Here is a 16,863-nt window from a genome sequence, read left to right as displayed (position 1 = left end):
TCATTGGTCCTCAACAAGAAACAAACCAGTCTCTCAAAATACTAATCTGGCCCAATCTATGATTTATCAGAAAATCAATAGTTCACCAACCTACTAGGTCAATAAAAGGTAACTTCTAAGATGGCATCATAGATTTATTACTTGTTCAATCACACATTGTTTAAATGCAAGAACAATTTTACAAATTGTTGATAAAATTATATATATTTTTTACATTAGTCAGCAGATGATTTACTCATACAGCTTGTTATCTGCAAGCATAAAATGTATCTGTTTTCAGCAGAAACATTGTGTAATTCAAAGCACCACAATCTTATCAAATCTATACAATTCTGGACATGGGAATAGGGCAACCTGAGTGTATGACGGTTCTTCTACAGTGATTCATATTCACATCACATTCTTCTATTCTTAATAAAATAGTAGCCTATAATAAACCTAAGATTGGCTAGTAGACTACATAACGTAAAAATAGATTATAGAAAACAAACATTTTAGCAACCCCTCAACAACTCTCTGTTCACTTGTGTCAACTTGTTTCCATTCATTACTGATTGATCAAGTAATCAAATGCACGGGACAGTTACAACCGAAACTCAATACTGATTGATGTCAGTGCAAAATGACATGTATACTTGAGATATCAAAATGAAAACATTATGATAGACCTTTACATTACTTTTGAGTATGACAAACGTGATGCAAGTATGGATTATTCAATTGTTGATGGACTGTGGTAAAACTTACTAGGAAATGGTGTGTGTAGATTCAGACAGCATTACATTTGGAAAAACTTGAAATAACATAAAGTTGCCCTACAATAAACATTTTTTCAAGTATCCACTACTTCAGTTCAGTTGAGCTTGCTCAACATAGCACTGCATCAAAAAAACATTTACAAAACCTTTTAGAAACCTATAACAAACATAACCTTGCTAGGAAAGAATACCAACACAATGTTTTGAATAGTCACATTAAACACGTTTAACACAATGAAGATGTCTGCACAGCAGAGAGTTATGCCACATTCACGTCCTCGTCAGAACTTCCTATTTCTTAGTTGTGACGACGGAAATACGACTTTGTTTCATTCATGTACTTTTTGGTCAGAACAATTCTTCAACCAAAGCTTGATAAACTAGCTACTTTGCTAATAATAAACAGCTAGCTTGCTTAACATTGACAATATCGTCAAACTAGCTACATTCTCCATATTGATAAGGTTGTAGTTGTCAAAAACTGATGTCATCTTTTGTTTGAAAAGGTAAAAGAGCACTGGTGAAACATCACAACTCTGCAACAACATTTTCTCACTTGTAATCCAACTATTTATTTAACCCTTATTCCACCAGGTAAGTTGACTGAGAACACATTCTCATTCACAGCAACGACCTGGGGAATAGTTACAGGGGAGATGAATGAGCCAATTGTAAACTGGGGATGATGGTATGAATGGGAATTTAGCCAGGACCCCGGGGTTAACACCCCTACTCTTATGATAAGTGCCATTGGATCTTTAGCGACCACTGACAGTCAGGACACCCGTTTAACGTCCCATCCGAAAGACGGCACCCTACACAGGGCAACGTCCCCAGGTCACTGCCCTGGGGCATTGGGATATTTTATTTTAGACCAGAGGAAAGGGTTCCTCCTACTGGCCGTCCAACACCACTTCCAGCAGCATCTGGTCTCCCATCCAGGACCAACCCTGCTTAGCTTCAGATACAAGCCAGCAGTGGGATGCAGGGTGGTATGCTGCTGGCATAGAGGGTTGTTAGGAATTTCCCCAACTCTGACAGCATGTGAACACGGCATAAGTGAGAACTTGGTAGTGAGGGAGGGCTCAGGACAGGATGCGGGCCCGGTTGGGAGCGTGGGATTTTAGTGAGCGGAGATAACATCTAGCTTTCTCTGTCATTATAAGTTGGTCCTTAGTCCGTCCACATACCACTGCTTCCCATGCCTGGGACATCTAAGGACACAAGAAAGCATATCAATAACTTCAGATACAAACAAACGAGGGAAATACATATTATAAAATATGACAAGACGTATAATATTATGATACTTACTGGGGTTGGTGGCACTGTGTTGGAATATGCACAACTCTCCCTGGGTCCTAAACAGAAGCCCTGATCCAGAACATTCTCCTCTTTATATTCCCTCTTCATGCAAAAGGATGAGGAGTTGAGAGACGTCTCAGCCTGTAACAAAGACAAGACAAAATCCAAAATCAATGAAAACACTATAAAAAAATAACAGCATAAGCATTTCATCCATGTCTAATGAATGTACCTTAGGACAGGGTTGGGGCCCAAACTTAATGGAATGATGCCTGGAGGTGACCGTCTCTTTGCAGTCCATGACATCCAAGGCCAGAGATTTACGCACTTTCTTCATTGTAGGTCGATGCTGGAACCAAAAGGAATGGACCACATATTCAGACCATTCCATAAAACTGAGAAGCAGCATTGGTTGAAGTAAATGATGGTTCTTCTTAGGTGTAAACTTCCTCCTGCCATCTTTCATCACACTCACCACCTGCTTGCGTCTTTGCTCAAGTGGACTCTCATCCGTCACGATCAGCTCAATCCCAGTCTCTTTCAAGAGGACTTCTTTCAAGTCCTCCTCGTTCGGAGTCTGAGGCTAAGACATAAAGAAAGAAAATGTTTTTTTTTCAGTGAAATATTGAATAAATTACCCACACAGACAATTAAGTTGCTTTCGTTGACATCTGTAGCGAATGAGGGACTCACCAGAGGCTGCAAAGGACCATACTTCTCCATGGCATTTTTGAATGGAGTTGGAGTCCGCGGGGTGGTGTCAAGATTTGACTTGTGGTTGGGTGTGATGAATCTTTATGAAAATTAAAAATGAAATAACATTTTGCCACAAGGGAGTCATCATATTGCATCCTAATAATCACTTATTACATACAAGAAATGTGTGTGTCAATGACTTATTACATACACTGAGTTTGAGTACAGCTTGGATGCAAACACAGAGTTTTCCTTCTGGGTGAGTGGAGTCTTGTCGCGGTGTAGTGGTGTGGTACCCGCAGACTTCTGACTACAGACTGGGGTAGAGGTGAGGGATGGATTCTCCAGTTCAAAGTTGTCCTGTTTGGTCCACATGTTGAGGAACTGGAAACATATTCAAAGTAACGTGACCCCCAACATCCATTTGCAATCATACCATATAAATAAAAATATGGAATTTAACGTGAGGGATATAACAAATTGGTCGAATGTGTTTTTGGCAACATCATTCGTGACAGTTGAAAAATATGGCAAACTGGATGGTCTTCAGAGATAGATGGATAACTAATGTAAAATATACAGTGTACGTAAAATGTATGTAGCAGGTATAAACTGGAAGTAGAAGCCCAAGTGTTGTTGCCAAATTAGTTTACGCCAATTAGGGGGAGTGGTAGAGTTAGGGAAAAATAAAGGAAAATATACACTACCAGTCAAAAGTTGACACACCTACTCACTCAGCGGTTTTTCTTTATTTTTACTATGTTCTACATGGTAGAATAATAGTGAAGACGTCAGAAATATGAAATAACACATGGAATCATGCAGTAAAAAAAAAAAAGTGTCAAGAGTGGGCAAAGCTGTCATCAAGACAAAGGGTGGCTACTTAGAAGAATATATAATATATTTTGATTTGTTTAACACTTTTTTGGTTACTACATGATTCCATGTGTGTTATTTCATAGTGTGGATGCCGTTACTATTATTCTACAATGTAGAAAAGTAAAGAAAATCACGAATGAGTAGGTGTGTATTAACTTTTGACAGGTAATGTATACTGCCGGTCAAAAGTGTTAGAACACCTACTCATTCAAGAGATTTTCTTTATTTTTACATTGTAGAATAATAGTGAAGACATCAAAACTATGAAGTAACACATATGGAATCATGTAGTAACCAAAAGTCTTAAACTCTTCATAAAGCCACACTTTGCCTTGATGACATCTTTGCACAATCTTGGCATTATCTCAACCAGCTTCATGAGGTAGTCAACCTGGAATGCATTTCAATTAACAGATGTGCCTTCTTAATTTGTGAAATTTCTTTCCTTCCTAATGCGTTTGAGCCAATCAGTTGTGTTATGACAAGGTAGGGGTGTATTCGGAAGATAGCCCTATTTGATGAAAGACCAAGTCCATATTATGGCAAGAACAGTTCAAATAAGCAAAGAGAAACGACAGTCCATCATTACTTTAAGACATGAAGGTCAGTCAATCCATAACGTTTCAAGAACTTTGAAAGTCTCCTCAAGTGCAGTCGCAAAAACCATCAAGCGCTACGATGAAACTGACTCATGAGGACCAGCACAGGAATGGAAGACCCAGAGTTACCTCTGCTGCAGAGGATTAGAGTTACCAGTCTCAGAAATTGCAGCCCAAATAAATGCTTCACAGAATTCAAGTAACAGACACATCTCAACATCAACTGTTCAGAGGAGACTGTGTGAATCAGGCCTTCATGGTCTAATTGCTGCAAAGAAACCACTACTAAAAAACACCAATAAGAAGAAGAGACTTGCTTGGGCCCAGAAACACGAGCAGTAGACATTAGACCGGTGGAAATGTGTCTTTTGGTCTGGAGTCCAAAGACGTGAGATTTTTGGTTCCAACCACCGTGTCTTTGTGAGACGCGGTGTGGGTGAACGGATGATTTCGGCATGTGTATTTCCCACCGTAAAGCATGGAGGTGGTGGTGTTATGGTGCTTTGCTGGTGAAACGGTCTGTGATTTATTTAGAATTCAAGGCACACTTAACAAGCATGGCTACCACAGCATTCTGCAGCGACACGCCATCCCATCTGGTTTGGGCTTAGTGGGACTATCATTTGTTTTTAAACAGGTCAATGACCAACAAGCCGCCGCAAAACACCAGTCTCAACGTCAACAGTGAAGAGGCGACTCCGGGATGCTGGCCTTCTAGGCAGAGTTACAAAGAAAAAGCTCTCTCTCAGACTGGCCACTAAAAATAAAATAAGATGGGAAAAAGAACAGACACTGGACAGAGATATGGCTTTTTCTTTGCAACTCTGCCTAGAAGGCCAGCATCCCGGAGTCGCCTCTTCACTGTTGACGTTGAGACCTTTTTTTGTGTGGGTACTATTTAATCAACCTGCCAGTTGAGGACTTGTGAGGCGTCTGTTTCTCAAACTAGACACTAATGTACTTGTCCTCTTGCTCAGTTGTGCACCGGGGCCTCCCACTTCTTTCTATTCTGGTTAGAGCCAGTTTGCGCTTTTCTGTGAAGGGCGTAGTACACAGCGTTGTACGAGATCTTCAGTTTCTTGCCAATTTCTCGCATGGAATAGCCTTCATTTCTCAGAACAAGAATAGACTGACGAGTTTCAGAAGAAAGTTCTTTGTTTCTGTCCATTTTGAGCTTGTAATCGAACCCACAAATGCTGATGCTCCAGATACTCAACTAGTCTAAAGAATGCCAGTTTTATTGCTTCTTTAACATCAGAAAAACAGTTTCCAGCTGTGCTAACATAATTGCAAAATGTTTTTTTAATGATCAATTAGCCTTTTAAAATGACAAACTTGGATTAGCTAACACAACGTGCCATTGGAACACAGGAGTGATGGTTGCTGACAATGGGCCTCTGTACACCTATGTAGATATTCTATTAAAAGAATCTGCCGTTTCCAGCTACAATAGTCATTTACAACATTAACAGTGTATTTCTGATCAATTTCATGTTATTTTAAAAATGGACAAAAAAAATGTGTTTTTCTTTAAAAAACAAGGACATTTCTAAGTGACCCCAAACTTTTGAACAGTAGTGTGTGTGTGTGTGTGTGTGTGTGTGTGTGTGTGTGTGTGTGTGTGTGTGGGGGAGAGAGAGATATACATGTACACATACACACAATTCTGTACAAAGCAAAAGGCACTAATAAGTCATCTCACTGTGTGTTAGGTCATGGTGGTCGAGCAATTACCTGTGAGGGAGAGAAGGGCAGGATCTTGACCGGGGTGCTCATGGGGGTCCTGGAATAGTTGGAGTCAGGAGATAGAGCGATGCGACGGCGGCTGCGGCGGGTCAGTATGGAGGGTGGGGTGATTCCTCCAGGGGAGATGGGGATCAGTTCTCCCCGGTTTCCCTTGCTCAGCTCCTGCAGGGCGCTGCCCTCCAGACGGAACTGGGTCCGCTCTGGGCTCTGGCTCTCCTCGGGCAGATCAAAGACAGACATGTTGCACCATCCATCTAGGTCCTGGTGGAGAGCAAGAAACAGTTTATGAAATATCATTTCCCAAGCTAGGTCTGCCCCAAATCTAATCAAACTCTACATCTGGTTTTACATATCTGTTCAAATGTGACTTCTTTGGTGATTTATGCAAAGTATAAGACTAACGTCATGAAACTAAGAAGACTGAGTTTAGGTAGAACTCTTACCCCATCCACCATATCCATCACCTCCTTTAAGCCTGGCCCATTGGGAGAGAGGAAGCCTGAGCTGTCCACCACCCAGCTATTGGTATTCAGTTCACGTCCTGGGGTGTCTGGCTCACTTTTGGGTGTCTTTGACTGTTGAGGAGAGACAGCCTTGTGGGAGCCTGCTTCCCTTGGTCCGCCTCTCACAGTAGATGTAATGGTATTCTCCTGTAGGGGCGACATAAGCTTGAAAATCAGTGAGAGAGTGAGAGAGTAGTACAGATGAACTGAATATGAATGAACACAAACAGCTACCAGAACAATGTGTTCTACCTTGAAAAACAGTATAGGTTGGTGATATTTTAACACGCTCTGCATCTCCTGCATTATATATTTAATCACACAAAAGACTAGTTTATCTGCTTTCCCCCCCCCACATAGAAGGTAGCCGGCATCCAGTGATTGAATTCTTACCAGCAGTGTGGTGTCTTGGTCTGGATCCCTCTCCATAGAACCATCATATTCCATCTGTAGAGACATAACAAATCATGTTTCACAGCACAACATTCAAATGAGGATTACAGTGAGGATAGCACAGATGTTGTCAAACTGATTTCAAGCAGAACCTACAGCTGAAATCAGAAGTTTACATATACCGTAGCCAAATACATTTAAATTCCTGACATTTAATCGTAGTAAAAACACCCTGTCTTAGGATTACCACTTTATTTTAAGAATGTGAAATGTCAGAATAATAGTAGAGGGAATGATTTATTTCAGCTTTTATTTCTTTCATCACATTCCCAGTGGGTCAGAAGTTTACATACACTCAATTAGTAATTGGTAGCATTGCCTTTAAATTGTTTAACTTGGGTCAAACGTTTTGGGTAGCCTTCCACAAGCTTCCCACAATAAGTTGGGTGCATTTTGGCCCATTCCTCCTGACAGAGCTGGTGTAGGCCTCCTTGCTCGCACACGCTTTTTCAGTTCGGCCCACAAATTTTCTATGGGATTGAGGTCTGGGCTTTGTGATGGCCACTCCAATACCTTGACTTTGTTGTCTTTAAGCCATTTTGCCACAACTTTGGAAGTATGCTTGGGGTCATTGTCCATTTGTAAGACCAAGCTTTAACTTCCTGACTGATGTCTTGAGATGTTGCTTCAATATATCCACATAATTTCCCTCCCTCATGATGCCATCTATTTTGTGAAGCACCCCCACAACATGATGCTGCCACCCCCATGCTTCACGGTTGGGATGGTTTTCTTCGGCTTGCAAGCCTCCCCCTTTTTCCTCCAAACATAACGATGGTCATTATGGCCAAACAGTTGTGTTTCATCAGACGAGAAGACATTTCTCCAAAAAGTACGATCTTTGTCCCCATGTGCAGTTGCAAACCGTAGCCTGGCTTATTTATGGCGGTTTTGGAGCAGAGGCTTCTTCCTTGCTGAGCGGCCTTTCAGGATATGTCCTTGCTATTGTTCTGGGATTGAGTTGAACTTTTCGCACCAAAGTATGTTAATCTCTAGGAGACAGAACGTGTCTCCTTCCTGAGCGGTATGACGGCTGCGTGGTCCCATGGTGTTTATAATTGCGTAATATTGTTTGTAAAGATGAACGTGGTACCTTCAGGCATTTGGAAATTGCGCCCAAGGAAGAACCAGACTTACATTTAAGTCATTTAGCAGACGCTCTTATCCAGAGCGACTTGTGGAGGTCTACAATTTTTTTCTGAGGTCTTGGCTGATTTATTTTGATTTCCCCATGATGTCAAGCAAGGAGGTACTGAGTTTGAAGGTAGGCCTTGAAATACATCCACAGGTACACCTCCAATTGACTCAAATTATGTCAATTAGCCTATCAGAAGCGTCTAAAGCCATGGCATAATTTTCAGGAATTCTCCAAGCTGTTTAAAGGCACAGTCAACTTAGTGTATGTAAACTTCAGACCCACTGGAATTGTTATACAGTGAATTATAAGTGAAATAATCTGTCTGTAAACAATTGTTGGAAAAATTACTTGTGTCATGCACAAAGTAGATGTCCTAACCGACTTGCCAAAATAAATTTGTGGAGTGGTTGAAAAACAAGTTTTAATGACTCCAACCTAAGTGTTTGTAAACTTCCGACTTCAACTGTACCTGCTGATCTTTACTGTGGTGGGCCATGCCCTCCTCTGCTTCCCCCTGATGATGCTTCAGAGTAGGATCCACCCCACTAAAGAAGCCCATCTCAACCCTACGCTTGATGGTTGAGTTCCAGCGGTTCTTCACAGCATTATCTGTCCTGGAAGGGCAAATTTCAACATAATGTTGTAGTAATGAAGATGTGAAGTATGAAGGTGAACTAATGATGTGGAACAAAATGCTGTCCCTAAATGTCACTAATCCATTCAAATTGCATTTATCACAAAATATGTGGAGACCAATAAGCTAGTCTGAGTGATCCTGACATTTCAGCACAGACATGGTAGAGGGATTCTCTTAGCTGGAGTACCAGTCAAGACAGTTACCTTCCGGGGAGCAGCTTGGCAATCTCAGCCCAGCGGTTTCCCAGCATGCAGTGGGCCTTGTAGATAACGAGGTCTTCCTCTTTTGTCCAGGAGGACTTCTTCACATCCGGGTTGAGGTGGTTGTGCCAGCGTTCCCTGCACTGCTTCCCCACACGGCCCTTCAGGTGCTTAGCCACTATGGCCCATTGCTTGTTGCCATACCTTTTCACCAGCTGTATCACCTGTGGAGAGGAATGCAGGGTTGAAGTTAGTCTGGAAATGTGGCTCCATGTCTGCAGTACAAGATAAGAGTCAAAGCAGCCAGTGGAAGGTATATTTCTCTCTTGTAGTACAACAGACATGATTCTGAGATCTGACTGGACGACTGTTGATAAAACTCAACTTAGCTGTCACAAAGAAGTCTAGTAGAACTCAAATTTTATTAGTCACATGCGCCGAATACAACAGGTGTAGACCTTCAGTAAAATGCTTACTTACGAGCCCATAACCAACAATGCAGTTAAAAAAATATATAAGAATAAGAGGAAAGTAACAAGTAATTAAAGAGCAGCAGTAAAATAACAATAGCAAGACTTAATACAGGGGGGTGCCGGTACAGAGTCAATGTGCGGGGGTACTGGTTAGTTGAGGTAATAAGTACATGTAGGTACAGTTATTAAAGTGACTACGCATAGATGATAACAGAGTAGCAGCGGTGTAAAAGAGGAGGGGGTGGAGGGGGGCAATGAAAATAGTCTGGGTGGCCATTTGATTAGATGTTCAAGAGTCTTATGGCTTGGGGGTAGAAGCTGTTTAGAAGCCTCTTGGACCTAGACTTGGTGCTCCGGTACCGCTTGCCGTGCGGTAGCAGAGAGAACAGTCTATGACTTGGGTGGCTGGAGTCTTTGACAATTTAAGGCCTTCCTCTGACACCACCTGGTATAGAGGTCCTGGATGACAGGAAGCTTGGCCCCAGTGATGTACTTAGCCGTACGCACTACCCTCTGTAGTGCCTTGCGGTCGGAGGCCGAGCAGTTGCCATACAAGGCAGTGATGCAACCAGTCAGAATGCTCGATGGTGCAGCTGTAGAACTTTTGAGGATCTGAGGACCCATGCCAAATCTTTTCAGTCTCCTGAAGGGGAATAGGTTTTGTCGTGCCCTCTTAACTGTCTTGGTATGCTTGGACCATGTTAGTTTGTTGGTGATGTGGACACCAAGGAACTTGAAGCTCTCAACCTGCTCCACTGCAGCCCCGTTGATGAGAATGGGGGCGTGCTCGGTCCTCTTCTTCCTATATTCCACAATCACCTCCTTTGTCTTGATCACATTGAGGGAGAGGTTGTTGTCCTGGCACCACACGGCCAGGTCTCTGACCTCCTTCCCTATAGGTTGTATTGTCGTTGTTGGTGATCAGGCCTACCACTGTTATGTCATCGGCAAACTTAATGACGGTGTTGGAGTCGTGCCTGGTCGTGCAGTCATGAGTGAACAGGGAGTACAGGAGGGGACTGAGCACGCACCCGAGGGGCCCCCGTGTTGAGGATCAGCATGGTGGATGTGTTGTTACCTACCCTCACCACCTGGGGGCGGCCTGTCAGAAAGTCCAGGATCCAGTTGCAGAGGGAAGTGTTTAGTCCAAGGGTCCTTAGCTTATTGATGAGCTTTGAGGGCATTATGGTGTTGAATGTTGAGCTGTAGTCAATGAATAGCCTTCTCACATAGGTGTTCCTTTTGTCCAGGTGGGAAAGGGCAGTGTGGAGTGCAACAGAGATTGCATCATCTATGGATCTGATAAGGCAGCATGCAAATTGGAGTGGGTCTAAGGTTTCTGGGATAATGGTGTTGATGTGAGCCAATACCAGCATTTCATGGCTACAGATGTGAGTGCTACGGGTCGGTAGTCATTTAGGCAGGTTACCTTAGTGTTTTTGGGCACAGGCACTATGGTGGTCTGTTTAAAACATGTTGAAATTACAGACTCGGACAGGTTGAAAATGTCAGTTAAGACCCTTGCCAGTTGGTCAGCGCATGCTCGTAGTACACATCCTGGTAATCAGTCTGGCCCAGCGGCTTTGTGAATGTTGACCTGTCTAAAGGTCTTACTCACATCGGCTGCGGAGAGCGTGATCGCACAGTCTTCCGGAACAGCTGGTGCTCTCATGCATGTTTCAGTGTCATAGAAGTAGTTGAGCTCGTCTGGTAGGCAAGTGTCACTGGGCAGCTCTCGGCTCTGCTTCCCTTTGTAGTCTGTAATGGTTTGCAAGCCCTGCCACATCCGACGAGAGTCAGAGCCGGTGTGTTACGATTCGATCTTAGTCCTGTATTGGCGCTTTGCCTGTTTGATGGTTCGTCGGAGGGCATAGCGGGATTTCTTATAAGCTTCCAGGTTAGAGTCCTGCTCCTTGAAAGCGGCAGCTCTACCCTTTAGCTCAGTGAGGATGTTGCCTGTAATCCATGGCTTCTGGTTGGGTATGTGTGTACGGTCACTGTGGGGACAACGTCATCGATGCACTTATTGATGAAGCCAATGACTGATGTGGTGTCCTCCTCAATGCCATCAGAGGAGTCCCAGAACATATTCCAGTCTGTGCTAGCAAAACAGTCCTGTAGCTTAGCATCTGCTTCATCTGACCACTTTGTTACTGATCGAGTCACTGGTGCTTCCTGCTTTAATTTTTGCTTGTAAGCAGAAATCAGGAGGATAGAATTATTGTCAGATTTGCCAGATGGAGGGCAAGCGAGAGCTTAGTATGCATCTCTGCTGATAGAAATTTTGTAAAACGAATTTAAGTTTACCTGCATTAAAGCCCCCAGCAACTAGGAGTGCCGCCTCTGTGTGTGCGGTTTCCTGTTTGCTTATGGCGGAATAGAGCTCATTCAGTGCAGTCTTAGTGCCAGCATCAGTCTGCGGTGGTATGTAAACAGCAACGAAAAATACAGATACAGACTCTAGGTAGATAGTGTGGTCTACAGCGTATCATGAGATACTCTACCTCAGGCGAGTAAAACCTTGAGACTTCCTTAGATATTGCGCACCAGCTGCTATTTACAAAAATACATAGTCCACCGCCCCTTGTCTTACCAGACGCCGCTGTTCTATCCTGCCGATACAGCGTATAACCAGACAGCTGCATGTTGATAATGTCGTTGTTCAGCCACAACTCCGTGAAGCTTAAGACAGTTTTTAATGTCCCGTTGGTAGTTTAATCTTCCGCATAGGTCATCGATTTTATTTTCCCAAAGATTGCACTTTTGCTAGCAGAATGGAAGGAAGTCGATGTTTATTTGATCGCCTACGAATTCTCAGAAGGCAGCCCTCCCACTGGCCCCTTTTTCTCCGCCTTCTCACGCAAATAACAGGGACCTGGGCCTGTTCCCGGGAAAGCAGTATATCATTCACGTCGGACTCGTTAAAGGAAAAAAAAGGATTCTGCCAATACATGGTGAGCAATCGCAGTTCTGATGTCCAGCAGTTATTTTTTATCATAAGAGACAGTAGCAGCAACATTATATACAAAATAAGTTACAAACAACGCAAACAAACAAAATAACACAATTGGTTAGGAATAAGTAAAACGTCAGCCTTGTTCTCTGGCGCCATCTTAGTATCTGAACTGATTGCAGGGTTCGTACAGACAGTGGCAAGTCAAATTCAAGGACTTTCATGTACTTTTTCAAGCACTAGTATTTATTTTCAAGGACCATCAATTTGTAATAGTTCCTTTTATGCAATTGTTTCTTGTCACCACCAGATGGCAGTATATCATCACAGCTGCATGAAAAAAAATCAACTTACATCACTACCTTACAAGTTCTACTCAATAATTGCACTACATACATGAACAGTAAGTCAGTACTGATTATGTTGTACTTTGAGTATTGATGAGCAGTTTTGGGACATGACTACTGGTGAACACACATTTCCTATTCGCATTACTACACAATTCCAGCTTAATGACTATTGTATTTTTATTGGGTATTTGGGTTTCTACTACTTAATAGCTATGAAAAAGCAACTAGCTTCCGACTGGCATCTTTAGTGTCACCGGTCGGGAGAAGGGCGGGTGGGCTGTGTGAGGAAAACGGCCACCGGAATAGCAGGAGCATGACTGCCACTTGATAAAGCGGAATATTGCAGGCGCCCTGTGAATGAAGCGATTGGTAAACAAAGCTCTGGAATTTGTTGCAGAGAAAAAGCCACATAATGTAGAACTGGCGCCAGCACAGGATTCAGCGTTGTCCCTTCATGTGGCTCTTCAAGGCCAATTTACCCATGCTCGCAATGTCAAAGTCCGACACATTTTTTGCATCTTACACAATGTGGGATGGTTGGGTCCAATGATGTAGTGGTAAAAAAAGGTGGGTAACTATAATGAACAAAAATGTAAATTCTCAAATGACTCACCTGGTTCATCAACTACTTACTCTTTTCTCTGTATACATAAAAAATGTTGCTCTTGCTGCTGGTGATTCTCTGATCCACCTCTACGCAGACGACACCATTCTGTATACTTCTGACCCTTCTTTGGACACTGTTAACTAACCTACAGACGAGCTTCAATGCCATACAACTCTCCGTCCGTGGCCTCCAACTGCTCTTAAATGTAAGTAAAACTAAATACATGCTCTTCAACCGATCGCTACCAGCACCTGCCCGTCCAGCATCACTACTCTGGACGGTTCTGACTTAGAATATGTGGACAACTACAAATACCTAGATAACTACAAATACCTAGATGTCTGGTTAGACTGTAAACTCTCCTTCCAGACTCACATCAAACATCTCCAATCGAAAGTTAAATCTAGAATCAGCTTCCTATTTCACAACAAAGCATCCTTCACTCATGCTGCCAAACATACCCTCGTAAAACTGACTATCCTACCGATCCTTGACTTCGGCGATATCATTTACAAAATAGCCTCCAACACTCTACTCAACAAACTGGATGGTCTATCACAGTGCCATCCGTTTTGTCACCAAAGCCCCATATACTACCCACCACTGCGACCTGTATGCTCTCGCTTCATACTCGTCGCCAAACCCACTGGCTACAGGTTATCTATAAGACTTTGCTAGGTAAAACCCCGCCTTATCTCAGCTCACTGGTCACCATAGCAACACCCACCCGTAGCAAGCACTCCAGCAGGTATATTTCACTGGTCCTCCCCAAAGCCAACACTTCCTTTGGCCGCCTTTCCTTCCAGTTCTCTGCTGCCAATGACTGGAACGAATTTCAAAAATCACTCAAGCTGGAGACTCATATCTCCCTCACTAACTTTAAGCATCAACTGTCAGAGCAGCTCACAGATCATTGCACCTGTACATAGCCCATCTGTAAATAGCCCATCCAACTACCTCATCCCCATAATGTTTTTTCTTCTTCTCCTTTGCACCCCAGTATCTCGACTTGAACATTCATCTTCTGCACACCTCAGTGTTACTCTAGTGTTAATTGCTAAATTGTAATTACTTTGCCACTACGGCCTATTTATTGCCTTACCTCCCTAATCTTACCTCATTTGCACACACTGTATATAGATTTTTTCTATTACGTTATTGACTGTACGTTTGTTTATTCCATGTGTAACTCGGTGTTGTTGTTTGTGTCACACTGCTTTGCTTTATCTTGGCCAGGTCGCAGTTGTAAATGAGAACATGTTCTCAACTGACCTACCTGGTTAAATAAAGGTGAAATAAAAATAAATTAACAAATTAATAAAACACAGCATGTAAAGTGTTGGTCCCATGTTTCATGAGCTGAAATAAAAGATCCCAGAAATTCTCCATATGGACAAAAGGCAGGATTGAATCTACATTTGCCTGGCATTTTAGCTATCGATGTGACGTTTGGTGGCGCCTAATCAGTCAGTCCTGTACCTGCCTGGCTGAGTGGCAGTGTGGGTGGAATGATCGAGCTAGCCTGGCAACCAGAGCACGAAACACATGAGGAAATAAAACTGGGTAGTCTGCCTGAAAATTAAAGACAAATCAATTTTTCTAATATTTTTCATTAACATCGATCATTTTCTGTTCTCTTATTTTAATTTGAGAAAATGTCAGATTTTCAAGATATTCCAGTAGTTGAATTTCAGAGTGCCAAATTCAAGTACTTTAAGCACCTTGTGTGAACCCTGTGATTGTAGAATGGTCGCCATCAGACCACTTACCTTCTCGTCCTCCTCTTTGGTCCAAGGCCCTTTAACCAGATCTGGATCCAGAACCTTCAACCAGCGGTGCTGGCACTGGTGTTCTGAGCGATTCTGTGCAGAAGGGTTACCATACAGTTAATGATTCCATGCAATAGAAACCACACAACCCTTCAGACAGCAAATTGGAGTCTTTTCTATTTTAAACACTTCAGTTGTATTATTTGCATTGTCAACTGGATATTACAGAATATATACTGTAATCTGTCGATATAACTCACCAGTAAAAAACTGGCTATGTGTTTCCAGTCATTTGGTCCCAGGTTTTGGACCAATGCTTTCAGATTGTCATCCTGAGAATAAAGGACAGCCATTTTATGAAGAGCAAAATAGCCAACTCATCCCCACTTGTTGCAAATAACCAACCATGTCCCCCTGATCTATAAATGAACTCACCTCCTCTTGTGTCCATTTCACTTTGACCTTTCCACAGTCTCTCTGTTCAGCCACATCAGAGTCGGTGTCCTGATACATAGCCTCCTCATCCTCTCTGAAAAGACAAGCAACCAGTCAACAGGGTGTGGCAGAGATCATCTAGAGCATTCTCTAACAGAAACTGACCAGCCCCCAAATCTAGTATGCATGCATTCTATTCCCTGAAAAGTAGCTGGCATGGGTGGGTCGCATGCTTAAATTGTCACACAATACATTTTGATTCACTAGCTACATAGCTAGATACTACAACCAGATTCAGTTAACTAACGTTTGTGGCGGACATTTCGATCTTGCCGGTAACTTATGTACTAGAACATTCCTTAGAATAATTTGCTTCCTGACATTTGGCTAGCTAACGTTCAAAACATCTGACATCACCCCTGGTAGGGTTACAAACGCGCTTTCAAATCACGTAAACGCGCAAAAATAATCAATGACATCCAGTAATCTCAGACATTATAAACGGTGCATAGATCCCTATCCTATTGAAAACATAGGACGTGGAGTCGACGTTGATAGTTGTCCAACAGCTGCTGTAACCTCAACACGGTTAGAATCAGATTACTTACCCGCGCAACCACCAGGACATTTATCTTTGTTTTACCGCTTAAAATACAACTGTATATTTTGTCAACCACGTCGTGCATAGATTCCCAAACTATATACCACGAGCAAATCTGTGTTTATTGTATAAAATCCACGTCCATGAAACTCTATTTGTCGGAGGGCTGGGTACTCCACTTCTGTGTTGCTGACAACACTAACATCAGTCCGCGCTCAAGTTCCTATCTCGCGCGCTTCTTTTTTCTTCTTCTTCTTCTTTGATTTCATGGCGGTCCGCAAACAAACGTTTACAGTGCATGCCGCCACCTACTGTATTGGAATGTACGATCAATCATGATATGCCCAATTCTGTAGTACCGTGAAAATAAACATCTAAAGCAAAGAAATCCATACTTACTTCTACGTTGTTGCCTTTCCATCAGCACTGGGGAGCCTAAATAAATCTGCACCGTTGAAAAGCTGGAATTCACCTCTCCTGAGTGGCGCAGTGGTCAAAGGCACTGCATATCAGTGCTTGGGGCGTCACTACAGACACCCTGGTTCAAATCCGGGCTGTATCAAATCAAATCAAATGCCTTACAGCCTCAAAATATGATACATCATGACTGATCCTATTTCTCTAATCCTCTCTATGCACCTGGCATCCACCAAATGCTGCACTGTGTTCTCCCCCACAATTACAGCACTTAACCTTCACATTGCTTCCACATTCACTGTAATCATGTTCCCCTCCACACTTGGCACATCTTTTCTTTCCTT

At 42.7% G+C, this 16,863-nt stretch overlaps 1 protein-coding gene across 2 annotated transcripts; it reads right to left on the bottom strand.

Annotated features, from left to right (window-relative positions):
• Positions 1–116: 116 nt before the first annotated feature.
• Positions 117–16,353, bottom strand: LOC106582836 (myb-related protein B). Of its 2 annotated transcripts, none has more exons than XM_014166334.2 (15): positions 16,110–16,353; positions 15,502–15,595; positions 15,327–15,398; positions 15,067–15,159; positions 8,918–9,138; positions 8,547–8,691; positions 6,880–6,933; positions 6,427–6,651; positions 5,972–6,244; positions 2,971–3,143; positions 2,757–2,856; positions 2,539–2,646; positions 2,296–2,412; positions 2,073–2,204; positions 117–1,972 (listed from the first exon to the last, which is right to left on the bottom strand). In XM_014166334.2, the coding sequence occupies exons 1-15, from the start codon at positions 16,127–16,129 to the stop codon at positions 1,844–1,846; spliced, it is 1,956 nt and encodes a 651-aa protein (XP_014021809.2). In that variant the 5' UTR covers positions 16,130–16,353; the 3' UTR covers positions 117–1,843. The 2 variants fall into 2 exon arrangements, with proteins under 2 accessions (XP_014021809.2, XP_014021810.2); XM_014166335.2 differs by having other exon boundaries at positions 6,427–6,633.
• Between the last annotated feature and the right edge of the window lie 510 nt (positions 16,354–16,863).

The sequence above is a fragment of the Salmo salar genome, chromosome ssa22, assembly GCF_905237065.1.
Source record: "Salmo salar chromosome ssa22, Ssal_v3.1, whole genome shotgun sequence".
Lineage (NCBI taxonomy): Eukaryota > Metazoa > Chordata > Actinopteri > Salmoniformes > Salmonidae > Salmo > Salmo salar.
Note: the sequence above shows the minus strand (reverse complement) of the source record. Positions and strands in the feature narration are given on the sequence as shown.

What these genes read in the sequence shown, in the direction of transcription:
- LOC106582836 (XM_014166334.2), bottom strand. Translation starts at nt 16,129, where the DNA reads ATGTCCTGGTGGTTGCGCGG. An exon ending in ACCACAGTAAAGATCAGCAG is followed by an intron (nt 6,934 to 8,546) that starts GTACAGTTGAAG and finishes ATGTCTCTACAG; the next exon opens with ATGGAATATGATGGTTCTAT. An exon ending in AGCAAAGACGCAAGCAGGTG is followed by an intron (nt 2,413 to 2,538) that starts GTGAGTGTGATG and finishes TTTTGGTTCCAG; the next exon opens with CATCGACCTACAATGAAGAA.